This window comes from Ricinus communis, chromosome 1, assembly GCF_019578655.1.
Source record: "Ricinus communis isolate WT05 ecotype wild-type chromosome 1, ASM1957865v1, whole genome shotgun sequence".
In the NCBI taxonomy this organism is placed as follows: Eukaryota; Viridiplantae; Streptophyta; class Magnoliopsida; order Malpighiales; family Euphorbiaceae; genus Ricinus; species Ricinus communis.
Window position 1 is genome coordinate 34,755,923 of NC_063256.1, and position 10,833 is coordinate 34,766,755.

At 35.4% G+C, this 10,833-nt stretch overlaps 3 protein-coding genes across 3 annotated transcripts; all 3 read left to right on the forward strand.

Moving 5' to 3' along the window:
• Positions 1–5,631: 5,631 nt before the first annotated feature.
• Positions 5,632–6,254, forward strand: LOC107261587 (auxin-responsive protein SAUR21-like). Its single transcript, XM_015721808.3, has one exon. The coding sequence runs from the start codon at positions 5,845–5,847 to the stop codon at positions 6,130–6,132; it is 288 nt and encodes a 95-aa protein (XP_015577294.2). The 5' UTR covers positions 5,632–5,844; the 3' UTR covers positions 6,133–6,254.
• A 1,549-nt stretch (positions 6,255–7,803) lies between these two features.
• On the forward strand, positions 7,804–8,414 carry LOC107261581 (auxin-responsive protein SAUR21-like). The gene has a single exon (XM_015721798.3). The coding sequence runs from the start codon at positions 8,008–8,010 to the stop codon at positions 8,308–8,310; it is 303 nt and encodes a 100-aa protein (XP_015577284.2). The 5' UTR covers positions 7,804–8,007; the 3' UTR covers positions 8,311–8,414.
• Positions 8,415–10,171: 1,757 nt separating this feature from the next.
• On the forward strand, positions 10,172–10,804 carry LOC107261580 (auxin-responsive protein SAUR21-like). The gene has a single exon (XM_015721796.3). It carries the CDS (start codon positions 10,380–10,382, stop codon positions 10,680–10,682), a length of 303 nt encoding a protein of 100 aa, XP_015577282.1. The 5' UTR covers positions 10,172–10,379; the 3' UTR covers positions 10,683–10,804.
• Positions 10,805–10,833: the final 29 nt, after the last annotated feature.

A 10,833-nucleotide genomic window follows, 5' to 3' on the forward strand; every position in this document is an offset into this window, starting at 1 on the left:
GAATGAGTGCTCCACTCTTGATTGTAGGTGCTTCCATACGAGTCATTTGGCCAACTTCCCGTATAATTCACTTGTTCATAGTTATAAGAACAATGAGCAACATCACTATACAATGGACAATCATTACTCAAATGTAAACCACAATAAAATTCACAAAAAACTTGAGATGAAAGGATAGGAGTGGAGATTTGATCGGTAGCCTTGTAAAACGATTCCACTCGAGCTTCTAAAGATGCACGGGTATCCCGATTTTTAGCACTCTCTTGGTTCTTAATCCCATTTTCCAATGTGTCATACAAAGAGTTTAGCATTGAACCTCCTTATTATCCACTACTTGAATCATAAAATTAACTAAATAAATATGTATAAATAAAAGAAATTAAATAATAATAAAAACCATAAAATAAAATAATAAAAAAATGACTAAATTAAAAAATAGCAAATTTCAGTCTAGTTTTCAAACATTCCCCTGCAACGACGCCAAAAACTTGATGTGTGCTACTTGTGTTAGATACAATCTAAGGCAGTGTACCTATCGATGCAGTCTAGCACTAATGGCAAGTATCAAGGTCGTATTCCTCGGAAAAGTGAAAGCCCAAAGTTACTCCTTTGTTCTTTGTTATATTAACCTAAAATGAGTGATGAATACTTTCTAAACTAACTAATAGCTACAAGCTAAGTTCTAAGGGAGATGCATGAGTAATTGATAAATAAAATAACCAAGACAGGAAAGCAAACCCAAAGGGAACCTAAACTAGTTGGCAATCAAACAAAAGATAAAGGATTGGTTAGTCTAATTATGGTACCCGTGGACGAATTCTTAACCGAATTCGGTTTCTCTCTCGAGATAACCAAATTCCTAAACCTAATAACCTAAAGTTGGAATCTTTTCCTAACGATTGATTCTTAAATTAGCATTAAGCTTTAATCCGCCTCTATTAAGCTTTGTTAATTCTTAATCTGGTTAGTTAATTATCCTTATCTCTAAGCGATTATTAACCAGTTCTTGCTATTCAAAATTCCAATTACCAAATGGACTTCTCAATCACACAAAGCAATCTAAACACACAATTCACAACGTCTCATGAATAATGCATTATCTTATTAATACTGAAAGCAAGAAGAATACAAAACTAACCCAAACAATCCAACAATATAATACTAAGCCAACATAGTAAAGAAATCCCAATGGATTTAATTAATCTAGCTAATCATGTTCATTATCAAAATACACAAGAATTCAATTACAACAATGAGTAAAGGTAGAGAAAACCCGATTACACCCTTGGAAGAGAGTAAACAGCCCCAATTTCTCTTACTCGAATTGAATCGATTCTTGTTCCTCTTGCTCGATTTGAAAACCAATCAACGAACCTCGCCCAATCTTCAATCATTGAAGGGAATCTAATTGAAACCTTGATCCAAGTCTCCTTTTCCCTTGGTTCCAGCTCAGAAAACCCTTAGAGAGAGAAATATTAGGATTTGGGATGTTCTCCCCCGCTCTTCTCTTTTCTTTCCTCTCTTTGTTCTTTTAATTAATTCCCCCTGTCGCTGCCAACACGGCCGTGTTCCTGGCCGTGTTGGGGACATAGTTTGGTGTTCCTGGCCGTGTTACTCTCTGTGGCCGTGCTCCCTAAGAACTACTTTTCCTTTGATGTTTGATGCACCCAACACGGCCGTGTTGGTGCCCGTGTTGGGAACACAGCTAGTGTTGAAACCAACACGGCCATGTTCAGCTTCCTCATGCTCGTACTTAGCTTGTTTCAGCAGCTTCGGCGTCCAATTATGCTTTAATTCTTCCCTTTATCATCCTTTGACTTCTTTTGGACCTAATGCACACAAATAGATGCATAAGGTGAGTGTTGGGACCAATTCACATCCAAATGTCTATAAAATCAATCTTAAAAACCCATTTAGATGTGTGTATTTTACACACATCACACATGCTGCCTCATCCTCATCTAACGGTACCGTTGCAGCCGTACCTTCTGATTCATCTGATAACAATTCTGGTCAGTGTTCAATTCTTTCTCTAGAATTATTGCAACAAGTCATTCAAGCTCTTCATGCCTCTGGTATTGGTAAGATTACTTTAGAACTTCTATGGATTTTAGATTCAGGAGCAACATATCATATGACTGGTAATCTGAGTACTCTTCATCATTCTATTCCTTATGATAGAGGTGAAACTATCACCATTGCCAATGGAGAAACTATTCCTGTAAAAATAATTGGTTCACTAATCATTAAACCTCCTGGCTCACCATTTTTATCTTTTCTAATATTTTCTATGTTCCTAAACTCTTAGCCAATCTTATTTATGTAAGCCAATTGGTGAAAAATAATTGCATTGTCTCATTTTTCTTCTCTAGTTGTATCATACAAGACCTACGGACCGGGAAGGTGATTGGGATAAGCCATAGAAAAGGGGAACTCTTCGTCTTAGATTTGGGACATTTTTCCAACTCAGCTACTTGTTTACTTGCTCCATCCTCTAATGATATGAATTTAGCTAATAAACTTTGGCAGCTTTGGAATTGTCGTTTAGGACATCTTAATTCTTCTAATTTACGTTCTTTATTTTTCTCTAGTGTGCTGGACAAATTTAATAAAAAATCAGATATTAATATGTCTTATGAAGATTGTGCTCTTTCAAAAGCTCATACATTGCCTTTTAGCCATAGTCCAAATTTTGCTTCTTCTCCATTTGACATTATTCATTCTGATGTATGGGGTCCATCTCCTATTGCATCTTTAACTGAAAAAATATATTATGTTCTCCTTATTGATGATTGGTCCCGTTTTTCTTGGGTGTATTTTTTACGTGGCAAATCTGAAGTTATGGAAGTTTTTAAAAACTTCCATGCCATAGTGAACACCCAGTTTAACAAAAAGATTAAGAATTTTCATACAGATTCAGGGGAAGAATATGTTTCTACTGAATTTTCCAAATATCTATCTTCTGAAGGGATCATTCACTAGTTAAGTTGTCCTCATCAGCCACAACAAAATGGCATAGCTGAGAGGAAGCATAGACATATTTCAGAGATTGCTCGAGCTCTTCTGCTATATGCCAAATTACCCAAGATATTTTGGGCTGAGAGTATTTCCACAGCTGTTTACTTGATTAAAAATCTACCCACTCCATTATTAGGTAACATCTCTCCTTTGCAAAAATTGTTTAGCTATCCTCCCAAGTACAATCTACTTTGAGTTTTTGGATGTACTTGTTATGCTCTTTTTCCACCTTCAGAACGTTCAAAATTAGATGCAAAATCTGTTCGTTGTATATTTTTAGGATACTTTGAGACTCAAAAATGTTACCGATGTTATGATTGGGAAGCAAAGAAATTAAGAATTTCTAGAAATGTCATATTTTTTGAAGGTACTTTCTATTTTTCTACTTCCTCTTCTTCTTTGTCATCTGTACAAACATGTGTTCCTTTGTCTTGCTTTCCTAACCATATGCAGACTATCTTGACGTACCAGCGAAGGCCTCGAGTTCCTACAACTATGCCTCTACCTTCACCAATTCTGAATTCAGGTAATCTTCCTTCCTCTCCTCCACCACCATTACTATCCACTCCACCATCATTAATACATACTTCGCCACCATTACCACCCATTGCACAACCTTTACTTCGAAGAACCACTCATGTAATTAAAGCTCCTGATCGTCTTTGTTTATTTACTGCACTTGATCCTTTTTATATTTCTCGATCTTATAAACAAGCAGTAAAAAGTGCAAAGTGGTGCAGTGCTATGAATGAGGAACTCAAGGCCTTAAAAAATAACCAGACATGGGAAATGGTTCCTTCTCTTATAGACCATCCTGTGGTGGATTGTCGATGGGTCTATACTGCTAAAGTTAAGGCTGCTGGTTCATTAGATCGTTATAAAGCTCGTCTGGTAGCTCAAGGCTTTACTCAAGAATATGGCATCGATTTTGATGAAACTTTTGCTCTTGTTGCAAAAATGACTACTGTTTGCACTTTGATAGCCATAGCTGCAGTACAAAATTGGGACATCACCCAAATGGATGTCAAAAATGCTTTTCTCAATGGTGATTTATCTCAGACCGTTTATATGCGTCCACCACTTGGATATCCTACAGCATCAAATATGGTTTACAAATTACGCAAGGCTCTTTATGGCTTGAAACAAGCACCACGTGCATGGTTTTCCAAATTAAAAGGTGTGTTACTAGCCGCTGGTTATCAACAAAATCACAATGATTCCTCATTGTTTATTCATTCCTCCCTTAAAGGCAAGCTTTTTATTCTCATCTATGTTGATGATATTTTAATAACCGGGGGTGATTCTTCACAATGCCAACATCTCAAGACTCTACTTCAACAATCTTTTCAAACGAAAGATTTAGGGCCTGCTGCATATTTTCTTGGAATTGAGATTTTTAGATCTTCAACTGGGTATTTTCTTAGTCAGCGGAAATACACCAAAGACCTTATTAGTTTAGCTAGTCTTACTGATGAAAAAGTTATGGATACTCCACTTGAGCTTAATGTCAAATATAGTCGCACTGATGGTGAACCACTTTCTGATCCAGCTCTTTATTGCAATATTGTTGGTAGCTTGGTATATCTCACTGTTACTAAACCTGATATTGCACATGCTGTGTATATTGTTAGTCAATTTATGTCAGATCCTCATATTTTACATCTTACTGACGTTCACCATATCATTCGCTACGTTCGATCTACTTCAACCATGGGTTTATATTATCCTTCGAGTTCTTCTTCAATTTTACATGCCTTTTCTGATGCTGATTACGCAGGTTGTCCAGATACTCGACGATCTATCACTGGATATTGCATTTTTCTTGGACAGTCTCTTCTTTCTTGGAAGTCCAAAAAGCAGCCAACTGTGTCCAAATCTTCCACTAAATAAGAATATACATCCATGTCATCAGCTTGTGGTGAAATTATTTGGCTACAAAGACTGTTACAAGATTTTGGCATTTTCCTTACCTCCCCCACTCCTTTGTATTGTGACAATGAAAGCGCCGCTAAAATTACTAGTAATCCGATTTTTCACCAACGTACTAAGCACATTGAAATAGACTGTCATTTTGTTCGAGAGAAGTTTGAACAAGGCCTCATTACTCTTCCTCATGTTTTATCTCGAGAACAATTGGTTGATTTCTTTACAAAATCACAGACCAACCAACAAACTAATGTTGTTCCATCATCAGTTTGAGGGGGGAGTATGAAAGGAAAAAGCAGAAATTAAAGTAATTGCCAGATTTGCCATTGTAAATTAACTGCTACATTTATGTATATATTAGCTGATGTAATTGTGCAATATATATTAGCTATTATTGACTTTGTACAATATAAATACAGGGCTGTTGCCCAAGAATAAATCATCTAAAATCATTCTCATCTTGTCTCTTTACTCATAGTATTTTTTGTTAACATGCACTTCGGAACATACATAATGTCAGATGTCTTAATTATTACCCTTATCTAGCTAGCTGTTAATAATCTAAAATTTCCATAGAAATAAAAAGTGTAGGGCATCCTGTTATTCGATATGAAGACAGTATGAATTCTGAGTTCCCCATGTTTGTTGATTAGATTAAAGGACAAGGCCATGTGATTCCCTCAAGCAGTGTGTTGAGTAGCACCCACCTCATGATTCCTGACCATTCATTCCAAAACTTGAAGATCTTTCACAAGTTATGTGATCTATATAATAGCCATACAATCGATCACAATGAACTCAACTCTACACATTCTCTATTGATAGCTTTTATTCAAACCAAAGCAAGTATAACCCACAAATTCTTTATCTGTTTTCCAGGATCCCTATTGACATTAGAAAATGGGTGTTTGTCTTCCTGGAGCTATTCTTGCCAAGCAAATCCTACGCCGGTCTGTCCTAACTGCAAATAAAACAGGTTCAGCATCTTCAGAAGTACCGAAAGGCTTCCTTGTTGTTTATGTTGGACAAACTGAGAAGAAGAGATATATGGTACCTGTGTCCTATTTGAGTCAGCCTCCATTTCAAGCTTTATTAAGAAAAGCTGAAGAAGAATTTGGGTTTGATCATCCAATGGGTGGCTTGACGATTCCTTGCAGAGAATACATTTTTATTGATGTTACTTCTTAGTTGAATAGATCATAAGCCAAGGCATTCAAGCTAATCAATGACAACAATTTTGTATAGATAGCTTACAAATGATTTATCATACTTTTTCTAATAGTAAATTGGAGAAATCTTTTAACTTGAAATTAGAACTTGTTCATTGCTTCCCTTCCGTTCCGTTTCCTTTTCTTTCTTTTTCCATCAGATTTATCAAAATAGTTGTTTATGGAAATGCGTTTCTTCCTTTTAACTACTATTTTTGCTTCTGGAGTTAGGAATAGGATTTATAGCTGCATTTTACATCTTTTCTGTCTGATTTTCCATTATTCAGGAACTTATCACAAACCAATCATTGTAAATACCATTTAGTTGTCAAGAATGTTCATATGAAAACACATAGCTATAAATCTAACTCAATCAGTCAATTACCATTAAACTGCAATATGCATAGCTGGCCATTGGCATACCTCAGCAGTTACAGGCCATGTTGTTTTTCAACGTAAGCAACTTCATAGGTTTGAATGGTCAGCTCCCTCATTGATTACTCTGAAGACACGACCATGTGTTTTCCATATGACCAATCTCCCAAGCCGACCCCAGCAAATGGTTTTCTGCTATTATTTCAAATTCTTTTCTTTTAGGATTTTTAATTTTAGCCACGAATGATGTGCAGGGACAATTATATAACTATTACCAACTACCTGCTTACAGTCAAGAGTCAAAATCAAGCATTCACATTCTCTGGTGAGAAACCAAGAATAGTGTCCAATTGTCCCAAGCATGTCTGTAATCTAAAAGTTACTTAGTTTTGCATCTGTGTCAAAAAGATTTCCAATCTTTGGGTGGCCTTTCATTGGCTTATCTTTCTATTTGTAGGGCTTCATGTTTCCTCATCAAAGAGCCAAAAATATAAAAGGAAAACTTAATTCCATTGAGATAGAAAAACCAGAATTAAGACATGCTGAGCCAATAATTACAGGCTTGTCAATACGAGCAAATTAAAAGCACCATCATGCATTGGCCAAGTTAAAAGATAAATTGCCTTTGTCAGTACCAAACTATTGGATTTAATACCCTATCGGTATCGGTACTACAATATCTATAACTTTTTCCATCTATTTTTGCTGATGTTGGCCATTGAAAATGGAACATTCACAATTGATTAGTTGCATCAGCAATATTAAATCATTTAAAAAATAAATCTGTATGCATAAGCTGCAAGTTTTTGGTTTCTCTCCATGATTGACCAGAAGCAAACGGAAATCTCTTCTACTTACTTTTTTCACAAGCTAAAAAAACACCAACATGCACTGGATAAGTTACTTAGAAAAGTAAAATTAAACACTTGACAAAAATACACTTATAGCAAGGTCCATGCAGCAAACAAGAAAACAATTTCAATTTTCCTACCTATTTCCATCCATTCTGCACAGACTAGACATTGATACTATGTTATGTGTCCTAAGTTTGTCCCTTACCCATATTGCACTTCAGAACATACATAATGTTAGATGTCATAATTATCACACTTATCTAGCTAGCTGTTAAAAATCTAAAACTTCCACTAGAAAAGAAAAATGGGAGGGCACCCTGTTCATTAACACGAAGACATAACATGAATTCTTCAGAGTCCCCCATGTTTGTTGATTAGATAAAAGGACAAGGCCATGTGATTCCCTCCAGCAATGTTTTTGAGTAGTACCCACCTCATGATTCCTGACCATTCATTCCAAAACTTGAAGATCTTTCACAAGTTATGTGATCTATATAATAGCCATACAATCGATCACAATGAACTCAACTCTACACTTTCTCTATTGATAGCTTTTATTCAAACCAAAGCAAGTATAACCCACAAATTCTTTATCTGTTTTCCAGGATCCCTATTGACATTAGAAAATGGGTGTTCGTCTTCCTGGAGCTATTCTTGCCAAGCAAATTCTACGCCGGTCTGTCCTAACTGCAAATAAAGCAAGTTCAGCATCTCCAGAAGTACCAAAAGGCTTCCTGGCTGTTTATGTTGGACAAACTGAGAGGAAGAGATTTATGGTACCTGTGTCCTATTTGAAACAGCCTTCATTTCAAGCTTTACTAAGAAAAGCTGAAGAAGAATTTGGGTTTGATCATCCAATGGGTGGCTTGACGATTCCTTGCAGAGAAGACATTTTTATTGATGTTACTTCTCAGTTGAATAGATCATAAGCCAAGGCATTCAAGCTAATCAATGATAACAATTTTGTATTACAAATGACTTGTAAAATAGCTTGCTCCATAACTTACTATATAATATCATACATTTTCTACTAGTAAACTAGAGAATTTTATTTCACTTGAGATTAGAAATTGTTCATTGCTTCCTATCTCATTTTCTTCTCTTTCCATTAGTTATGCAAATAGCTGGTCATTAAATTCCCTTTCAGGAATTGACAGGGACTCATACTTTATTGGCCAATTAATGACAGGGAAAATACTCCATTGTGCCTGATGAAAGATCTATGGTCATGCCAAAATGAAAACTGTTCTGTGATTTTGCCATTAGCTTGTCGAGCTATCCTGCTAAGCATATTCTTCTGAGGTATGTTTTTACCCGCAAATAAAACAGCATTAAGATGTTTACATGTGCCAGAAGGCTTTTTTAGCAGTCAAGCTGAAGAGGAGTTAGATTAACAATTCCTTGCAGACAACATAATTAACTTCATGTCACTTTCAGTTTTGATACAGCTTGATAAGGTGTAAATGGACAATAATATAGAAAACTATTTTGTAAGAAATTGGCAGTTTAAGTGTAAATATTCTGTTTCTTCAGAACATAAGAGTTCTGCTAAATGGGACCAAGAATATATTTGGAAATTGCTGTTTTTTGTTTTTACTTTTTTCTTAAATACAAATTTCAATTGCAACAATTTCGATTCTGACATTTTTATCTCTGTAATCCTATATTTATCTCCTTTCAGTCAACTTAAAATTCCTCGTATTATCAACCAGCAAAAAATCTTTTATCAGCTTCCTGATAGTTGACAAAGGTAACAATAATTCAGTGAAGCATATGCTGATCTTACATTTCTTTCATAGTATTAATTGAAGATTACCAGCTTATATTATCCTGACAACTTCTGTAGATTCTTCACAATTCTTTTTTGTTTTCCCTTTCATAGAAAGCTAAGATCCTGGATCGGGACCTTGCAATGCCTTTTTAGCACAAGAAAAGTATGCAATGTCTCTTAGTTTTAAGCTATTGTTTAGAGAAACAAAGCAAGTGACATTTGCTGTAGATGGAAGAGCAAATACAAGTAACTAAACATTCTGTTGAAAGTGTAACAGAACTATCAATAAACTAGAACTAAAGATGGTGTCAAACAAGCACAGCAGTATGGTCCATGCATACTCCAAAAACTTTCAATCAAACTGTTACTCTGCAAGGAAAAACTCAAATACTTAAACATCTCCTTTGAGGCTTTTCTTGATCATAATTAAACTATTATTTTAGACCTCCAACTTCAAGCTTTGTTCCTGGCATTCCTTTAGTAAAAATATCAGCTAGATGTTATTTGGACCTGCAATGCCTCATCTCAATTTCATTATCTTTCTCAGCCTCTGTTAACTTAGATAGAGAGTATATTGACAAAAGAGAGCAAATTCTGATATATCTATTCATTAGCAAAAGCTGCTATTTGTAGCAGAAGTTTCACATACAGAAGTATGGCCCGCACCATACCTTAAGAACAACTACACCTGATACTTGACAATACTAGTAAAACATATTCCTGATTTTAAGGATGATCTTTCCTTTTAAACTATTATAGTGAAGATCATCATTACATAACAACAATTTCAGCAAATTTCATTCAGAAAAGACAACATAATGTCTCTGATCCATCTTCCACTTCAGAACATACATAATGTCAGATGTCATAATTATTACCCTTATCTAGCTAGCTGTTTACATTCTAAAACTTCCATTAGAAAAGAGAAATGTGGGGCATCATGTTCTTTAATATGAATTCTGAGACCCCGTGTTTGTTGATTAGATATAAGGACAAGGCCATGTGATTCCCTCAAACAATGTCTTGAGTAGTACCTACCTCATGATTCTTGACCATTCATTCTAAAACTTGAAGATTATTCACAAGTTATGGAGATCTATATAATGGCCATACAATCGACCACAATGAACTCAACTCTACACATCCTCTATTGATTCGTTCAAACCAAAGCAAGCATAATCCTCAAATTCTTGATTTGTTTTCCAGCAACTATATTGATATTAGAAAATGGGTGTTCGTCTTCCTGGTGCTATTCTTGCCAAACAAATTCTACGCCGGTCTGTCCTAACTGCAAATAAAACAGCATTACTATCTGCAGAAGTACCGAAAGGCTTCCTGGCTGTTTATGTTGGACAAACTGAGAAGAAGAGATTTATGGTACCTGTATCCTATTTGAATCAGCCTTCATTTCAAGCTCTATTACGAAAAGCTGAAGAAGAGTTTGGCTTTGATCATCCAATGGGTGGCTTGACAATTCCTTGCGGAGAAGACACTTTTATTGATGTTACTTCTCAGTTGAAGAGATCATAATCAATGACAACAATTTTGTATAGAAACATTACCATTGACTTGTAAAACAGTTAGCTTAAGAACTGACTATAAATTACATGCTTTCTTTTACTAGTAAATTAGAAAATCTTATTCATTCAGAATAGTTTTTTTACCAGTAAGTTTAGAGATT